General features: G+C 36.8%; 1 protein-coding gene and 1 long non-coding RNA gene across 2 annotated transcripts; both read left to right on the top strand.

Annotated features, from left to right (window-relative positions):
* Positions 1 to 371: 371 nt before the first annotated feature.
* On the top strand, positions 372 to 7,960 carry LOC135935249 (116 kDa U5 small nuclear ribonucleoprotein component). Its single transcript, XM_065477431.1, has 14 exons — positions 372 to 562; positions 626 to 861; positions 921 to 1,189; positions 2,632 to 2,756; positions 2,809 to 3,216; positions 3,700 to 3,963; positions 4,667 to 4,860; positions 4,918 to 5,084; positions 5,137 to 5,316; positions 5,758 to 5,935; positions 5,999 to 6,282; positions 6,338 to 6,482; positions 7,483 to 7,636; positions 7,698 to 7,960. The coding sequence occupies exons 1-14, from the start codon at positions 449 to 451 to the stop codon at positions 7,899 to 7,901; spliced, it is 2,922 nt and encodes a 973-aa protein (XP_065333503.1). The 5' UTR covers positions 372 to 448; the 3' UTR covers positions 7,902 to 7,960.
* A 9,678-nt stretch (positions 7,961 to 17,638) lies between these two features.
* On the top strand, positions 17,639 to 19,230 carry LOC135936211 (uncharacterized). The gene is made up of 2 exons (XR_010574293.1): positions 17,639 to 18,474; positions 18,530 to 19,230. It is a non-coding gene; the product is annotated as an uncharacterized LOC135936211 (long non-coding RNA).
* The last annotated feature ends 1,045 nt before the right edge of the window (positions 19,231 to 20,275 follow it).

Raw genomic sequence — 20,275 nt, 5'->3', positions numbered from 1 at the left:
GGTTCTCAGCATGCGGTGAATGATTTTTACATCACTTTAATTTTGTCGTTTGACTCACATAAAATTAAGATAAGCGCAATTTGAAGAAAAGGGAGATAGTAAGAGAGAAAGAAAATTACAAAAATTAAAATAAATCACTCGTCTGTTTGAATAATTTACGTGTTGATTTCGTCAAATACCAATTAATCAATACAACGTTATAAATAGTTCAATATTTCCCTGATTTCACTGTTCTCGCCGGTTGTCGCAATGCTTTACGTATGCTGAGCAAGCGTACGGATGAATTTTCCTTACGCGCCACTGCCGGCAAAAACAGTTAACAAAAGCGCATCGGGATGCGCACGCACCACGCTCTATCTCGTTCGGTTGTGTGTTTTGTTTAGTCGGCGACATCGGCGTCGCTTTTGCAAAGTTACCGCTCATTTAGGAAATTTTGTAAATTGTCGCCATGGACGCGGACTTATACGATGAATTTGGCAACTATATCGGACCGGACCTCGAGTCTGACGATGAGGAAGAAGAAACTTACAAGGATGCTGAACCGGAGCAGGAGGAATATGACGTGAGTTTTCACACTTGCCGGTGTTTTCATCTAAAAATTGAATTTTTCTTTTCTTTTGGACAGGATGAAGCAATGGACGACGACGGCAACGTTGACGACGAGCCGGCGCCGATGGCAGTTGTCCTGCACGAAGACAAAAAGTACTACCCTCTCGCTTCAGAGGTGTACGGTCCAGACGTGGAGACGATAGTCCAGGAGGAAGACACGCAGGCTCTGGACAAACCCCTCATCGAGCCTGTCAAGAAACACAAGTTCCAGGTGAAGGAGCAGGATCTGCCCGATACTGTCTACAACATGGAGTAAATTTCCAAACAACTGAAACAAAACTCAAGTTTGTTGATTTATTTTTGCTTTGCAGGTTCTTGGCCGACTTGATGGACACTTCTCACTTGATCAGAAACGTCGCAATTGTTGGTAATCTGCACCACGGAAAAACAAATTTCGTCGACTGCCTGGTGGAGCAAACTCACCCTGACATTCGGCCCCTGGAGGGAAAGTACCTTCGCTACACAGACACCCTGATCACAGAGCAGGAAAGGGGCGTCAGCATCAAGGCTATGCCAGTCACCCTTGTCATGCAGGATGTGCGCAATAAGTCGTACCTCATGAACATCTTTGACACACCAGGTAAAAATTTCCCTGATTTTTATTTTTAGTTTTGAAAAAATGGTTTTTGTATATCCTGTCGTGACGTGAATCGAGTTTAGTGGATTTGATTAGAAACTTAGCGATAATTTATAGTTCAAAGAGGAGCTGGATTAAAATTTACACTTTTTAAAATCAACAAGTAAGTGCCTTCCGCCCCTTTGGCCCTTCGGGCTTCTAGACGAGCGATTCGCGCCAGCCCTTTGGGCAACTACTGTCCGTCGAGGCGGCAAAATTGACCATAAGACTCAAATATAAGCAATGGCTCAGGCAAAACCTCAAAAAACAATCTGGGCCCAGATGACAGGTCACGTTACCTGAGGAAGGTCAGTGAGGGGTAAGGATCACAAATCGCCGCAGAAAATGTGCTCGAAATTACTGAAAAAGCTTAAAAACCCGGGCTAGGAGCGTATCTCAGGTCGGAGTATCCTTAAAAAGGTCGTGTGAGTACCGCAGGTCAAAGCCCTTCCCGAGACGTGTCCGACAAGGGGTCGTGGTCGAAATCGGATGATCGGCTGAATTTTAAGAAAAATTCAACCATTTTTGTCTGTACATTGCGCGTCGCTAAGCCGAAAAACCGGAAAAATTAATATTCATTTTTCTATGGGCGCGAAAAGTCTGTAAATCGATTTTCAAACAGGCAGCGTTCTTTCGCGTGCAATGTGAAGTTGGTAAAACCCTTCAATTTTGCTGCATTTGGAAAAAAATCGCAAACTTTGGAATAGAGGAAGTGCTAAAATCACGTTTTTGAAAGTTAAAAATAATATCTCCTCCTAGGATTTTGATCGGATTGGCTCGTATTCGGTCTTAAAATGATCCCAGATAAATTTCGGGGCCGTTGTTTTGAATTTTTGGTCCTGGACTGGAGATATGACCGGAGGAAGTTATTGGGAAATTCGTGAAAATTCAAAAAATGGTCCCATTTTGAAAAACCACAAATGGGCAGACGCACCTCCCCAAGGGGGTCAGTTGGTACAAAAATCATTTACGTTAGGCCCACAGGGCCCCCGTCTGGGCCCTGAAACTGAAAGTTTGGAATGTCACACGTTTTTTTGCGACTTATAATATTAATAACTCTGCTCCTATGGGTCGTACTATGGAAAACCAAAGTTCATCAGACTCGCTGTGGAAATCTGCGTCTTTTAGGCCTGGTTGCCGCCACCGCCAAAGCCCCCAAAATCTGCGCCTTTTCAAAGTTATTGGTTTTATTTATATTTTTAAATTCACCTACGGGCCGGATTTGGTTTCTGACTTAAAATACGCCTCCCCGCGATGAAACGCGTGGGTTGCTAGGATTTTGCGCAAAAATTCGCAACTTTGCCGAATGTTTTACACGCTAGAGGCGCCCATGCGCGGTCCCAATGGGCCGGATTTAAAAAAAAATTATTTCTACTGCATTTTTAATTGCTTCCATTGTTTTGAAGGCCACGTGAATTTCTCCGACGAAGCAACTGCTGCTATGAGAATGTGCGATGGCATTGTTTTGTTCGTTGACGCTGCCGAGGGAGTCACTCTTCAAACCGAAAGGCTGCTCAAGCACGCAATACAGGTGCGTGTTCTCCTTTTAACTAAATGTTTTACCTGGCAGATTTTTTTTTCAGGAGAAAATGGGCCTGACAGTTTGCATCAACAAAATCGACCGGCTGATTTTGGAGCTGAAACTGCCTCCTCTGGACGCCTACTTCAAACTGAGGCACGCGTTGGAGGAACTTAACAGTCTGCTCAGTTTGTACTCGGAGGATGAGAATGTGCTGATATTCTCGCCGCTGAATGGAAATGTTTGCTTTGCGAGTGCGCAGTACGGAGTGTGCTTCACGCTCCAGTCGTTTGCCAAAATTTACGCTGATACCTATGGCGGATTCAACCCGAAGGAATTCGCCAGGAGGTTGTGGGGCGACGTCTACTTCAACAGCAAGACCAGAAAGTTCAGCAAGAAGGCGCCTCACAGCACGGCCCAGAGGAGTTTCATCGAGTTCATCCTCGAGCCGCTCTACAAAATCTTTGCCCAGGTCTTGTACTTTTAATTTTGTAGAATTTATTGAAATTACTTATTAGTATAGCGTCTTGTAGGGACTTCCATTTTATTTTATATTTAAATAGGATATTTTATCCAATCATGATGAAATTTGGTATGCAGACTCTCCTTGACGAGTCGATTCCTGATTATTAGCCATTATTACGTATCGGGCAAGGTTGATTAAGCATGCAACAAAATATTCCTCAACACTTAAACACTTTGGTCGCGCTCAAAGCGGTTTGAACTTTGTGAAAAGCACCTTTTGAGAGGCGGTCTAGTAGTTGAGATATCGGAATAAAAATTTCACCATTCTGTTAAACTTACTACGCTTAAGGAAATATCTTTGTCGGTTTATGGGCATTAATTTATGCTTAATTTTTGTTGTAAAAAATTGGTTGCAAAAATTGGAGCGAGGCATTTTTTTTTTAAGAAAAATATGTAAGGATTCCCAGTTCTTAACAGAAATCATATTCAGGTGGTTGGCGACGTGGACACCTGCTTGCCGGATCTGATGAACGAACTTGGCATTCACCTGACCAAAGAGGAGATGAAGATGAACATCAGGCCCCTCCTGCGTCTCATTTGCAGCAAATTCATCGGCACGTTTACCGGATTTGTCGAGATGTGTGTGGAGCACATCAAGTCTCCGCTGGACAATGCCAGGGCCAAGGTTGAGCACATCTATACAGGCCCACTTGATTCTGAAATCGCAGAGGACATGTGCAAGTGCGACCCTGAGGTTAGTAATTTAAATACTAGGGATGTACCAAAAAACGCTAATTAGAGGTACAACTTTAAAAAGGTCTTTTAAGGAAACTTGGGATTTGCAGTTATAGTTTTGATGAAATTATTCAGTTCATGTAGCTTTTCCTGATGTGCACAGTGGTGGAAATTTTTTGTTCGATGATTTTATCATTTTTTTAGGTTTAAAGCAAAGAATTAACCAAAGTGAATTGTTTTTGTCCAATTTGGCCGAATTTTCATTTAGTTAAACGCCGATTGGTCATTTTTGACGTTCCTGGAAACATAAAGAATTAATTAATTAATTTTTAAAGTTGAGGTGTGCATTGAACACCTTTCGTCAAGCCCGATCAAATGAACATCAAATTTGAGTCCATAGGTCCTTTAAAAGTGGTCTCAGGCTACTTGTGAATTTATGTGAAAATTTCAAGGTGGTGTTCTGTTTCGTTTTTGAGAAATTCAATTTTGAATTTTGAAAAACACATCAATTTTTGCAAATGTTGTGAGCGCCAAATCTCTAGTTCTAAGGGTCAGAAATGCAAAAATCGCACACCGTTCGACTCTGCTTGAATTCCCCTAATGAGCTGGATGGTATTAGGGGTATTCGCCCTTCACCCCTCAACCCCTATTTGCCCTAATTTCATCCCTCGAGTCGAAAAGTAAATATTTTTTGCTCTTAATTAAAAAAATAATTTCCACAGGGAAAGTTGATGGTGCACAGTACTAAGATGTATCCAACGGAGGACTGCACGTTCTTCCAAGTGTTGGCCAGGGTGATGAGCGGCACTTTATACGCAAACCAGGACGTCAGGGTGCTCGGAGAGAACTACACTCTCGCAGACGAAGAAGACTCCAGAGTGCTGACGGTGGGCAGGCTGTGGATCTATGAAGCCAGGTGGGCTCTTGTCATTGATTAAGCCAGCCAAAATGCTCATCCCCTGTCTTACCTCAGGTACAAAGTTCAGGTGAACCGGATTCCCGCGGGCAACTGGGTGCTCATCGAGGGAATCGACCAGCCTATCGTTAAAACGTCGACCATCACCGACCCCAACATCAATGATGAACTCTACATCTTCCGACCTTTGAAGTTCAACACCCAGTCTGTCATCAAAATTGCTGGTATGTCGCTGAAATCCTATTAAAAACGATCAAACTATTGATTTGTTTTCAGTCGAGCCAGTGAACCCGTCAGAACTGCCAAAGATGCTGGATGGTCTGCGTAAAGTCAACAAGTCGTACCCTCTTCTCACAACGAGAGTGGAGGAATCAGGAGAACACGTTGTCCTCGGAACGGGGGAACTCTACTTGGACTGCGTCATGCACGACTTGAGGAAAATGTACTCGGAAATCGGTGAGTTACCAGGATTAGAAAAATGTCTAAACACCCTATTTTTTCATGTTGGAGTAGTATCACTAAACGGTTATATGGGCCAAGTATTTTTTTTTAAATTGAGCAGAATGTCCTACACGAGAAGCAAAAACAAATTAAGGGAAAATCACTAAAAACGATTTATTTAATGAATTTCAGACAGGTTTCTACTTTTTGAACTAATTAACTGTAAGAAAATGGCATTAATTTTCAGTTATTAATTTTTTCTAGTCCAGCTCAGATTTTTTTACAGGCCAAACAAGAAATTTACGGTACTCAAAAATAGAACCAACACAAAATCCTTTTCATTGTTTTTCTGAAATGGAATAATTCTATCGTTTAAAATTTAAAAATTAATTGTTATTAGCTTTATGGCAGAATATTGATGTGAAAATTCCGCAAATTGAAATGCATCTTTTGCAGATATCAAAGTGGCAGATCCTGTGGTCGCATTTTGCGAGACGGTGGTGGAAACCTCATCGCTAAAATGTTTTGCCGAGACCCCCAACAAAAAGAACAAAATCACAATGATTGCCGAGCCGCTGGAGAAAGGTTTGGCGGAAGATATCGAAAATGAAGTGGTACAAATCTCTTGGAACAAGTAAATAATTCCTTAATTTCCTATGATATGATCGATATGATTAAAAAATAATTGTTCTCGCAGAAAGAGGTTAGGGGAATTCTTCCAAACAAAATACGACTGGGATTTGCTGGCGGCTCGATCGATCTGGGCCTTTGGACCTGAGGTAACCGGCCCCAATATCCTGGTTGACGACACGCTGCCCTCTGAAGTAGACAAAGGTCTGTTGAGCTCAGTGAAAGATTCGATCGTGCAAGGCTTCCAGTGGGGCACCAGGGAAGGGCCTTTGTGTGAGGAGCCCATCCGAAACGTCAAATTCAAGATTCTCGACGCCGTCATTGCCCAGGAGCCACTGCACAGAGGCGGAGGTAAGCTAGCATAGACACACTAAGATTGAGGATTGAGATTTAATAAATATTTTAGGTCAAATCATCCCCACTGCAAGGCGAGTTGCCTACTCGGCGTTTTTGATGGCCACTCCAAGACTCATGGAGCCTTACCTCTTTGTCGAGGTTCACGCACCTGCTGACTGCGTGTCTGCCGTTTACACAGTTCTAGCCAGAAGAAGGTATGCGTGTTTTTTTTACCCTACCCTGAAGGTCAAAACACATTTAAAAGATCCAAATTATATATTTTAGTGTCAAAGATAAGGTTTTCGAGTTTCATTATGCTATTGAATATATAGCGTATTGTTGATTTGATTGTTGTATTTGGTCTGTATTATTTCATTGTTGCCGTGTAAGAATTTTATTGCAAATTGTCATTGTTGTTTTGTAATTGTTAACGCGAATATTCAAATTGTATCATTCTTCATTTGGCAGTTCATTGTAACGGACGTTTAGTAATTCGCGGACCCAAGAATTTGGGTCCTGTTGGTGATTAAACAAGTCTGTGTTAAAAGGAATTATTATTTGGTCAACTCTTCCTTGCGACCAAAAATATAATGGGAACTCTGAGAATATTGGCTTGCATTGTTAAGGCACTCTCAGGAGTGTCAAACTAATGTGAGGTATTTGAGCTGTTCGGAGATCTAATACTGGCCACCCAATGTCAGAAATGGCAAAAAGTGGTTAATTTAGTGACTTGAATTGCTCAACGGGCTGGGAGGCGCTCCGGCGCCGACTCGCTACTTGCTGGTTTGCCACTTTCCAGCATGCGTGATTTGGCTTCACGGGACAAATGTCTAGCGTTTCAATGCAGTCCTCGGTGCGGAGGCAAGTGGCCCTTCAGTGGGCTGGGTCCCTGTGCGGCCTGGTGCGCCCATGTTATCCGTTCGCGGTGTTATTGGGACCCGGGTTTCAGCATTCGTGCTAGTGCAGAGCGCGCCCTTCCCGGTCCGAGAGGACAGGGATAAAAAGAGAAAAAAATATGTGTGAATTAATATTAAATTAAGTCTGAGAATTTTTAGAAAAAAAATCAATAACAGTATTTTCCATAGCTTGAACAAACTGCTAGATTGAACTTTTTGTACTGGTGATCCATGTAAACATAAAAAATTAAACATATTTTGCAAAATATAAATTAAATCAATGACTCATTTGTTTATGTTGTTCCTTTTTTATTTTCAGAGGCCACGTGACACAAGACGCCCCTTTGCCTGGCTCGCCTCTCTACATGATCAAGGCGTTCATCCCCGCAATCGACTCCTTTGGCTTCGAGACTGATCTCAGGACACACACCCTTGGGCAGGCGTTTTCCCTTTCAGTGTTCCACCATTGGCAGGTAAAATATATAAAAAACTATCCTAAAATTCTCTTACTGACGATATTAATTCCTGCTCCAGATCGTACCCGGTGATCCATTGGACAAGAGTATTGTCATCCGGCCCCTGGAGCCGCAGCCAGCCACGCACTTGGCCCGCGAGTTCATGATCAAGACCAGGAGGAGAAAGGGTTTGAGCGAAGATGTGTCCATCAACAAGTTCTTCGACGATCCCATGTTGCTCGAGTTGGCGAAACAGGATGTCCTCCTCAATTACCCCCTGTAGATGTGCATTTTTGTTATGGAGTAATTTCATTCCATTAAATAATCTTAGGTTTTAACTAACTCTTTTGTGTTTTATTGTAAATTTCGCATTTAAAAAAAATGATTATGACATTTTAAAGAGGGTTGATACTGCCTGGAAAACCTTGTTGCTAAAGCATAAACTAATCCCTGAGAATTCAAATAGAGCCGAAATTTGTGAGGAAAATGGCTGGTAATGGAATTGGAATCTGATTTTATTTAACACCAAACAGATTCCTCAAGTGGTCATATTCCGTTGGATAGATCTTGGCGTAAGGAATAAAAATCTGGCAAGAAAATGCGGTCAAGCGATGGAAATTTTAGAGAAAATTGGAAAACTGGAATTTTGACTTCTTTTGACCAGTGCACATTACAGAAATACTTGTTAATACTATTAATCAATTTAATTGGTCTCCACAGTATTAACAATATTTAAGCTGCATTTTTAAAAACCTGGAAGAAAGATGTAGATATTTTCATGCAAACAAGCTTATAATTAGAAACCCAATTTTAAAGCCAGAGTAACGAATCAGTTGAGCAAATTTAGTCGGAGAAGAGCCTGCTGTTACTGCAAACCTCTTTTTCTTCAAACAAAGGAAGACATTGACGTCAGTCACGCGCATATATGCGCCTCTCGTCCTTTCCATCTCTCGCAGCCAATTGTGAGTAAAAATAAGTGAGGGGATTAATTGAATTACTTTTGGCGGAAAATGCGTGGGTTGTGCCACATCGTTTGATATTTTAACCACCTCTCGACGAGTCTTCTGCTTTATTATTTAATAGAAATTGAAGTATGCTAATGCACTTCTAGCTATTCCAAACACAAATGCAATTCCTTGTGTGCTTTTTTTTGTATAATGAAGAATTAAATCTGTTATCATTAAATTAAATTGAAAAGAAATTAAAATTACAAGTGACTTAAAAATTAAATGGAATTTACCAAATGAAAATTTTCCGTTACTCGCAAATTTTTATTTTCTATCGCTGTTATATAGCTACTGACAATGAGTAGTTTTAAAAATCTTGTAAATTGTAATCTGACGGATTTTGACAAAATTCGGATTAAAAAAATCGGCTACTAAAGCAAAAATCTTTGCCGGTTCATTTCTACACGCGATTTTCCCAGAACTCTTATGTTGGAAAAATTGCGAAATTTTCCAAGGCACGTCATTCGATTCGTCTCACTGAGCAGATTCTAAAAATGCAAGGTGTATTGAAAACCGATCATATTTCAAGAAATCATGGCAGTTTGAAATAAATGCAAATTTAAACGGAGTCGTGGAGCGAAGCATAAATAACGAGAACTATTTCGTCTTGGTGCCGTAAAAATCGCGCATGTGTTCTTGGTGTACCCGTAAAAAGCGCGCATGTGTAAAGTTGCGCATCTGAAAAAGTGCGTAAGTAACAGTGGGTTACCAAACACATTTTTTTAAATTTTAAATTTTTGGCACCTATTACATCCCGCACAGAAATGTTTTGGCAAAAATTATTCCGGAATATTCCGGAATATTCTGAGGATGGCAGAACAGAATATTCCCAAAAACACAATCTTAGATTAATCTTTGACTATTCTAAGGACATTCTAAGATGATCCTGAAAAAATAGTCTTCGAGATGATCTTGGAATGATCCTGGAATAATCCAAAGGATTATTCTTTGGATTAATCCAGAAATATCTTTTTATTATTCCAAAATTAATCTTTGGTTAAGTCAGAGAATGGTTGGAGATCAATCTGAAGATTAATCATTAAGATTATTTTTAGAATATTTCTGGAATATTCCTTAGAATAAATTTTTGGATTATTCTTAAACTGATCCAAAGAATATTCCTAGATTAATCCTGATGCTGTAAAAATTAATTAGCATTCGTGATTATTCTAGGAATATTCTTTGGATCAGTTTAGGAACAATCCAAAAAATTATTTCAAGGAATATTATTTTGTATTTAATCACCAATAAACTGTCAAATTTGTAACAAGTCTGGTCACGAAAGACAAAAAGGGTTAAAAAGAGGATTTTAGGGCTTTTATAGTCTGCTCGCGTTTGCGGCGACTGCACAAGCATGCACGCTCCTGCATATAATGGGTGGCGAAAGGCATAGAGAGGGCGCACTATTTTATACAATTTATGGTGTTGCGGTAGAAGATTCAGAGTACGCGTAGAGATCGAGGTTTTTATAGTTTTCCAAGTTTTCTTTATTTTGTTGAGATAAAGAGAGAAATATATTTGGCGGGAAAGAAAGGAGCGCGCACGTTAGAGCTGCAGCATTGCTACACTACTCTCGCTCAATCGTCCAGCGTAGGAGGGGTTTACGGCAGCAGGCGGTTGGCTGCTTGGGTTTCTGCCGTCGCCCAAACTTGCAAGGACTCGCTTCTGCCGTTGATGGAATGTCAGAATTACAGTCGATTCCTTCCATTTCCTCAATGCGCACGATGCGCACTGTCCTTGAACCACGAGCGCCCAAGCGCCGCATACCAATCCTCATCAAGACGCTCTGACGCGCGCATGGTAGTCGCATCCGGCGTATGTATTTGCATTTGCAATCCCGTCTCAGTTGAATAAGTACTCGCAAAATCACTCACTCACAATCAGTGTCACCTCATCATGAGCAGTAAGGTATGTATAAGTGGTTAACTTATGTATTTTAGAATATTATCATTTATGTGTTTGGAAACACCATCGCGAATGCTTGAATGAACCTGCGCAATTATAATGCATAGTTCATATTATGTAAAATTAATGCTATTCAGTAATATGTATGTATGTATATTATTTATATACATAATTGTGCAGTTGCCTTGGATAATATTTATATATTAACTACTGTAACTTAATTAATGTACATTTGAACAATGTTATTTAATGTGTCCAAGCATCGTTCGTAACAGCAGTATGTACTTACTCGATTTTGCCCTTGAAATAAATATAAGCATAATAGTTTTTTTTATTCCGGCCATGTATTGTATGTAATTTTTATCACTTTTAATATCATGTACAGAGTCTTCAAATAATATACTTATGATGCAAGAAAGTTCAGTAACAAAAAAGGCGTTTAGATACACAAAACAAATAATGTTAACATCATTAAATTAAACTTAAGATTGGGCTGGCATAATAAATGTATGTAACATGTACGCTTTTGTACCTTTGAACTTAACATTTATTTACATCATAGATTTTGCAGTATAGTTGAACTCGACTTTTTGTTTGGAAATATTTTTGTGAAATTTTAAATGTTTTTAAATAAATTTAAATTCAAGCAGCGAACAGTGTAATATTCTAATGTCACGTTTGCGTGTTTCCTACAATCTTCTATTTTAAACGAAATCATTTCGTTCAATTATTTATGTTTTTGTGCACGGCAAAACGTTTGGTGAGCAAAATATTTTTGTTTTGTGTTTAACCCCGTTGTGTGTTATCATTTCTTGCAGAAAAAATCACATGGCGGTTCGAAAACGAAGTCAAGAGGTGAAGAACTCGCGAAAACCCTTCGTTGTCTCCAGGTTTTTAAAAGATAAACCAAAAAACTGTAAATGTAATGAATTGATAAAATGTGAAATGCGTCGATAAATCAATAAATTTTGCAAATTTTTAAATTAAAACAATTGTAGTCGATTATTTAAATACTTACCTAATAAAGCCCAATTCACCCTTAGGAAATGTTCTGGGAATATTCTAAGATTATCTAAAAGGGGAAAAAAGACTATTCTAGGAATGTTATAAGCTACATAAGAAGAATATAATTCGATTAAGAAATGTTTACGCTTTATTTAATCCAGGATTAATCCAAAGAATATTCCTAAAAGATATTCCAGGATTGTTCCTAGAATAAACCAAAGGAGAAATTTTATTTTTCGGAAGTTCTCCTTTTGGATTAATCCAGGAACATTCCTGGCATAGGCGATCGGTGCATGTAAGTGGGTCAAGGGTCACTTGAGGTGTCCAAAGGAGGCAGGAAGGAAAAATTCCTAAAGTCCAATTTTCCTGGCCAAATTTTTCTTTGTTTGCTATATATTTCAGTCTGCAGGCTTGCCGCCTGCTCGCTCTAGAGCGCAAGCACACAAGCGCATTCGTACTAGCGACTCGTGTGCTAGGCTAGTGCCACACGAATCCACGGGTTAAATCAAATGGGAAATTGGGACCAATCAGCGACCTCCAAATTTAACACAGAAAATCCCATAAGCAGCAAAAGTGGTAGCCATAAAGTCACTTAAAAGTGGTGGGAGAGCACACGTGAATGTGACAGCGTCTTCAATTTTTTAATTGCTTTGGTGCAATTATTGATTGGAAAAGCTGATTGCTGATTGAGAATAAACAAAACAAGCACGTCTGTCAAAATGCTGAAATAATATTATAAAAATATGAAACACGAAGAAATTTTGGTTAGGGAAATTGTCGTGGCAGTCGAGTTTAAAATGCGCACCGCGCTCGACAAACACCTAAATTTTTGCTCTTCAATTGATTAAAATGAATTGTGACAACAAGGAAATTTGATTTTGTTTGTTGAGCAATTATTTTATAAAAGTGAGTGAGTTACGAAGTGAATATTTTACTATTTTAGTCAAAAAGTAGATCTTCTCCAATAATAAAATTTGTGCGCTCTTATTACTATCTAGTTTTGGATCTTGAATAAAGAAATCACTTTTACCTTTTAAATATAAACAAAACTAAAATAATTAAATTGTTATATACTATATATGTACTTTGGCTTTACAATTTGGTTGGGACGTTGTTGTATACCATTTACGGTTTAAATGGGTTTTTTCGGTTTTTTTCTGCGATATTGGCCACTGCCACTTGAGGTGTATCCAAATCCACCGATCGCCTATGATTCCTGGAATATCTTTTTTGGAATATTCTATGGATTAATCCTGGATTAAATAAATCGTAAACATTTCTTAATCGAATTATACTCTCGCGGAATATTCTTTGACAAAGTTGGATTATTCCTGGAATATGTTTTGCCAATAAATTTCTGCGCGGGCGGGTTTTAACCATTAGAATTGAAAAAACTAGCCACCGTTGGAATTTAGCGGTGGTTATTTTTTTAATTCTGTTGGTTCGAACCTGAGATTTCGGGGTATAATCAATCCAAAAACTCAGCGCGGATGTTCAAAGGTCACAATCTGGGAATTATTTTAGCATACTTCAAAGCTTTTTGCTCAGGGGTGTACTATAACAAAAATTTAATAAACGTTTAACTCGTTTCAACATGGCAAACAGCTTTTATGTTGACCTCAAAGTGGTAGGTCAAAGGTCAAGGTCATAAAAATTAATTTTTGGATTTTAAACTCAAATTTGAAAATGAATATATTGGAATTTTTTATTTTTTTTCATAGCCATTTAGTAGAGCACAAAAAATTGAGCTACAAAAATTTGGAATGGCGTTTTTCCTCTTTTTTTCATTTTTTTGTTTTCATAAAAAATGAAAATTTCGAAAAATTTTGTTTTTCGAGGTTGCTAAAAATCGATGATCGATTGAATCTCGACTTGCAATCATCCGATTTTGAAAAACCGAATACCGTTAGACTTTTGTTTTAACGTCCCCAAGTGCACTAAAGGGGTATAGTACCCACCAACTCCCAACCCCCTTTTAACCCCCTTAATTACCTGAAATTTAGCATTTTTCGTCCGTTTCAACACCTTAGCACGACGTTGACTTGTAATTGTCTTCTTCAAACCAATTTAGTTACTTAGTTCACTTCAATACGAGTCAAACGGAACTTATTTTTTTGCAAATAGGACCACTTTTTTGTGTTTAGTTCGAGATTTGGTGCTCACCGAGCATTTTAATGCATCCGCGTCTTAATAAAAAACTTTGTGCCACCCAAATATCAGGTTGTAGTGGTCCTATTTTCAAAAATCAAGTATCGCTTGACTCGTATTGAAGTGAACTAAGTAACTAAATTGGTTTAAAGAAGACAATTACTCATCAACGTTGTGCTAAGGTGTTGAAAAGGCCGAAAAAATGCTAAATTTCACGTTATTAAGGGGGTAAAATGGGGGTTGGGGGTTGGTGGGAATCATACCACTTTATTGCACTTAGGGATGTCAAGACGAGTCTAACGGTATGTGGTTTTTGAAATTCGGATGATTAGAAGTCGAGATTTGGTCGATCATCGTTTTTTACTAACCTTGAAAAACAAGTTTTTTTTTTAAAGAAGAATATTTATTTGTAATCTTTGGAAGTCCAGCCAATTCCGAAGAATTAACGGCTGGTGCTTATACATAGCTGCACAAGGCAGCATAATTTAATACAGTCGTGTACACATTATCATGAAATTAATGCAGTATATATGGTCGATAAGAGTTCGATTCAATTGTTTATAAGGCACTTTTTGATTTTTCGCTTAACATCACTTTTGTCTCTCAGATTTTTTAACTCACTCGGTAACATGTTCCACAGTCTCGGCAAAATACATTCAGATGTTCTATTGAAATATTTGTTATCTAACATTGGTTCGACAACTGGAGCAGCGGCAAGTAACAATCGTGTATTATACTGGTGCAATCTCTGATCGCCAAAGTCACTATCAAAATATTTAACACACAATAAATTTTAAGCTGGTAAATCTTGTCAACAGGCAACACGCGCCAAAAATGAAAGAAATTCTCAACGTTTTGTTGGTGCTTTTTTGAACACATTTTATACAGTATTTTTTCTTGGAGGTGCAATAGAGGCGACAAGTTCACAGCTCCCCATGCGGTTATGCCATAATTCAAATAAGAATGAGCCAGAGAGAAATACATGATCCTTCGCACATTGTATGGCATATTAGCCTTTAAGTAACTAAACTCGCACACAATTTTACGGAGCTTTTTGGAAACATGTTGAATATGAGCCTTAAAATTAAAGTCTTGGTCCACAATAACACCTAAATATTTCGTTTGGTTCACTTGCAACAGTTCTCTGCAACCACAGTTAATACAAAAATTGTGAATACACTCGGTATCATGACATATAACTCGCAGTTTGCAATCTTTTCGCAACCTCGGTTGACAAAACAACAAACACATGGTCTTTTTCGTGTTGATTAAAAAACCATTATCATGGCACCACTCAGTCACAATATTAAATTCAGATTGAATCACATTTCGGCATACCGCTAAATCTTTGTGGGAGTGTAGGATCACGATATCGTCTGCGAAAATATTTATAAAGCAATTTTTGAGCAGAGGGAACAAATCATTCATGTACAGTAGTATAAACAATATTGGGCCCAGGTTTGATCCCTGGGGCACGCCTCAGTCAAGCTCACGTGTTTCACTCATCTCTTTGTTTATTCGAAGTTCTCATTTTTGAATAAAAAAAATGATGCAAAATGCCATTCTAAATTTTTACGTTTTTAACTTAAATTTTTGTGCTCTACAAAATGGATATGGAAGGATCCATATTAAGTGAACCCCTGTTTGGCAAGTGGTCTTCAGATCTTGATGAAATTCGGTGGAGATGATGCCCTAGGGAACCTAAGTTATCCTAAAATATTAGGTCAAAATTCCAAAGAATTTTCATTTTACAGGGGTTCAAAGTTTGAGATTTTTGAAAATGGTGATGTTTTCGGCGATTTGTAACTTGGACTCTGTTTATAGTAAACACAAAAATTAGGTATCCAAAATATTTTACGTTTGATGCCAAACAACTTTCCCACGATGACCAACTTCGTAGGTCAAAGGTCAAGGTCACTAAATTGGGGTCAAACTTTTCAAAAAAATCCCACATACCCAAGTACATCAAATTTGGGAAATTCAAAATAGCCAAAATGTGCCTCATATCCATGGTAACATATAAAAAATTGGCGATACGTTTTTTTTCGTTTGCGAAATATTTTGAATTGAGTGTTTAAAATCGATGTTTTCCGGGTCTTCTGATCATAAATAAAAACACGTTTTCCGCTTAATCTCAGCTTCTATGGGTCCGATTTACAAAAACCGCACACCGTTTGATACGTAATGACCTCCCCTAGGTAATGCAAGTGATCATAAGGATGCCCACCCCCTTCAAACCCTTAACCACCCCCTGGAAATCCGAAAAAATTATTTTTTCATATTTTTAACCTCTATCTCGACAAATTAAGCGTGACACCAATCAAGTATGTCCCAAAATAGTTACAATAATAAATATTATTATTTTCTTTGTAGAGGAAACCTTCAAAAAAATAAAATTGCTAATATGAAGATGGTAAAAAAAATTTTAGGTTTATTTTAAAAATAGCATTAAATCGGGTTTTAGTTTATTCAAAATAACTTGATTAACCTTTATTTATTAATATTTTAAAAATAAATTTAATATTTCACACTGTTCTTTTATTATTATAAATAAATGCAACCAATAATTATGTGTAACCATCATTTGGTGCATATTGTGTGCAATTTCAGATATTTGAATTGGTTGCATTTATTAATTTTTTGTTAAAATATTACAATTTTTGACCTAATATTTTAGGATTTAACTTAGGTTCCCTAGGGCATCATCTCCACCGAATTTCATCAAGATCTAAAGACCACTTGCCAAACAGGGGTTCACTTAATATGGATCCTTCCATATGAAAAAAATTAAAAATGTCGACATATTCATTTTCAAATTTGAGTTTAGATTAAAAAATCAATTTTAATGACAATGAAATTTGGCCTAATAAATGTAATGTTTTTTTTAAAATGTAAAATCTCCGAAAACTAAAAATTATTCGCTCATGATTAAAGTACAAGCTAATGTTGGAAAGTATATAATTAGGCACTAGGTTTGAAGAAAAATCATGAAATTTCTTATTAAAACATGCAGGTCTCGGAAGAAAGCCTATTAGAAAAGTGGGAACTTGAGCTTTGCTTCGTGAATTTTTGATAAAAATTGTAAGCCACCATTTGTGCATCTAATAACAGCATTCAAATAGTACAGCAACAGCTAGTTTGAAACACGCAAAGCAAATTTTTCACTCTCGAAGTGGGAGCCGCCGAGTCCTAGTACATGATCGAGCTCTTGGTTTAATTTTTATTTCTGTGTGCGGAAAAAGACGGAAAAATCAAGGATATGATAGTTTTTCCCGTTTGCCCCAACGGAAATTTGATGAAATGAATTTAATGAGGAGCGGGCCGAACGGCCAAAGCGGTGGGCCGGTGGGTATGCTATGCAACAAACGTAACAAAAATGAAACTCTATTTTTCGATTTTTTTTTAAGATTTTTCCTTTGATTTTGAAATTATTTTAGCCAAAACAAGGATTTAAATAATAAGAGCGTGTGTTGCCTTCAGCCCAACACGGAAAAGTCACTAAAAAATATGGGCTGCGACAGCCACAAACGCGGGCCGCTTGACAGTCTTGGAAATATTGGGCGGTCCAGACGGCCCACATGGGCCGCGGCCGGTGCGCCCGATTACCAGTCCGGGCCTGCATGGGCAACCAAAATTGGAAAGCAATTTTTATTAACAGACACCCATATGAGCAATTTAGATTCCTAGAATATTGCTGAATGTTCCTAGAACATTTTGCTCAAATTAATTTTTAATATTCAGTGAATAATATTTGACACGCTTTTTATCTTCGGTAATTATTTATGGAACATTTAAAGGTAATATTTATTTTTAATACTGAGCAATGGAAAATGTTATTTTAAGATTTCACCAATATTTCCGAGGTCATTTTAATAATATTTTGCGAATATTTTTTATGCTCTTTATGTTATTGGGGCAATATTTTTAAATAATATTCGATAAATGTTTTTGCATAATGAGAGTGTATTTTTCATGGTAATTTTCATAATTAAAAAGTATTCAAAATATTTGTCTCGCCATTTTGGAGAGCAAACTAAACATTAATCAATTTTAAATAACATTATAATACATATTATGGAAAAGTCACAGTTTTTGCCGCCGAGTTACAGTTTTCGCCACGCCTACGCCTACTTTAACATGGAATTCTCATAAGAACTGCCCTATGAGCAATGAAAATTTTTTAAATATTGCTCTTTTTTGGTAATATTTAAAAACATTTTCCAAATGTTATTTAAAGATATTATTTTTAGTAATATTGTTGTAATATTACTACAGTCCTATGACAATATTAAGAAATATGTTTTTTAAATATTAAAAACGAAATATTTAACAAATATTTAAAAATGTTTGTTTATTATTTCTATTGCCAATAATATAAAAAAATATTTGGCAATGTTTGTTTAATATTTCTATTGCCAATATTTATAATACTATTTCTGAATATTGGTAAAACTTAAAAATAAAATAATAAACAATGCGAACGCCAACAATGATATTTTTATATTCTTTTCAAACTTTTGGTGCGTTGTCGATTGTTGTCGATCGACTCGATTGTTTTCGATCGACTCGATTGTTTTCGATCGACGCCATGATTTTTTTAAATTCAAACAATCGAGTCAATCAACATTCGAATCGATCGACTCGATTGTTGTTGATCGACTCGATTGTTTGAATTTAAAAAAATCATGGCGAAAAAGGGTGTGAGTAGATCTGACTGCGAATTGAAGGCAAGTTTTTTAGTTATTGAGAGTGACGTACGTTACTGCCTGAAGCGCGCGTTCATCGTAAATCGTAAGTTCTGGCAACTTTTAGTTTACCGCAGAGTTTAGCAATAATAATTCTTTAGGCATTGGGTCCGGCGTCCGGTGAATTCTCGGAAATATTGGAAACTTGTGGCAAGTGGCTTATCGTTTAATTTTTAGTCGAAGATTCGCTTGAATTGGTGGATGCGGAGAATGATTGAAAGAAGACAGCAATTTATCAGCGCTGCAAGAATTCCATTCGCGTCGGTTTTCGTTAATTAATTTTTAATTGTAGATATGGAAAAGTTACATTTTCTGCCGGGTTACAAATCTCGCCATTTTTTATGAGAATTCCATGTTAAAGTAGGCGTGGCGAAAACTGTAACTCGGCGGCGAAAACTGTGACTTTTCCATAATATGTATTATAATGTTATTTAAACTTGATTAATGTTTAGTTTGCTCTCCAAAATGGCGAGACAAATAATGTGCATATCTTTTTAATTATGAAAATTACTATGAAAATACACTCTCATTATGCAAAAACATTCATCGAATATTATTTTAAAATATTGCCCCAATATAAAGAGCATAAAAAATATTCGCAAAATATTATTAAAATGACCTCGGAAATATTGGTGAAATCTTAAAATAACATTTTCCAAACATTGCTCAGTATTAAAAATAAATATTACCTTTAAATGTTCCATAAATAATTACCGAAGATAAAAAGCGTGTCAAATATTATTCACTGAATATTAAAAATAAATTTAACCAAAATGTTCTAGGAACATTCAGCAATATTCTAGGAATCTAAATTGCTCATAGGGTGGCGAGATTTGTAACCCGGCAGAAACTGTAACTTTTCCATATCTGCAATTAAAAATTAATTAACGAAAATCGACGCGAATGGAATTCTTGCAGCGCTGATAAATTGCTGTCTACTTTCAATCATTCTCCGCATCCAGCAATTCAAGCGAATCTTCGACTAAAAATTAAACGATAAGCCACTTGTCACAAGTTTACAGTATTTCCGAGAATTCGCCGGACCCAATGCCTAAAGAATTATTATTGCTAACCTCTGCGGTAAACTAAAAGTTGCCAGAACTTACGATTTACGATGAACGCGCGCTTCAGGCAGTAACGTACGTCACTCTCAATAACTAAAAAACTTGCCTTCAATTCGCAGTCAGATCTACTCACTCCCCTTTTCGCCATGATTTTTTTTTTTAAATTCAAACAATCGAGTCGATCGACAACAATCGACAACGCACCAAAAGTTTGAGAAGAATATAAAAATATCATTGTTGGCGTTCGCATTGTTTATTATTTTATTTTTAAGTTTTACCAATATTCAGAAATAGTATTATAAACATTGGCGCAATAGAAATATTAACAAACATTGCCAAATATTTTTTTATAATATTGGCAAAATAGAATAAACAAACATTTTTAAATATTTGTTAATATTTCGTTTTTAACATTTAAAAAACATATTTCTTAATATTGTCATAGGACTGTAGTAATATTATTACAACAATATTACTAAAAATAATATCTTTAAATAACATTTGGAAAATGTTTTTAAATATTACCAAAAAAGAGCAATATTTAAAAAAATTTCATTGCTCATAGGGAAGTCTTTCATCTTTTAATTTAATTCTAATAACTTCTTTTTGAAACTGCTCCTTTATAAGTGTGAATCTATAAAAATAAAAATTAAATTTAGATTTAATTAATTTTTAATAAATTGTTTATTATCAAACAAATTTAGTTATATTTGAAAATAATAATTATAAATATAATGATATCTTTTGCAATCAATTATGTTAGAATATTTTCAAAAAAATGTC

This window comes from Cloeon dipterum, chromosome 2, assembly GCF_949628265.1.
Source record: "Cloeon dipterum chromosome 2, ieCloDipt1.1, whole genome shotgun sequence".
NCBI lineage: Eukaryota > Metazoa > Arthropoda > Insecta > Ephemeroptera > Baetidae > Cloeon > Cloeon dipterum.
This window is presented reverse-complemented; position numbering and strand designations above follow the sequence as displayed.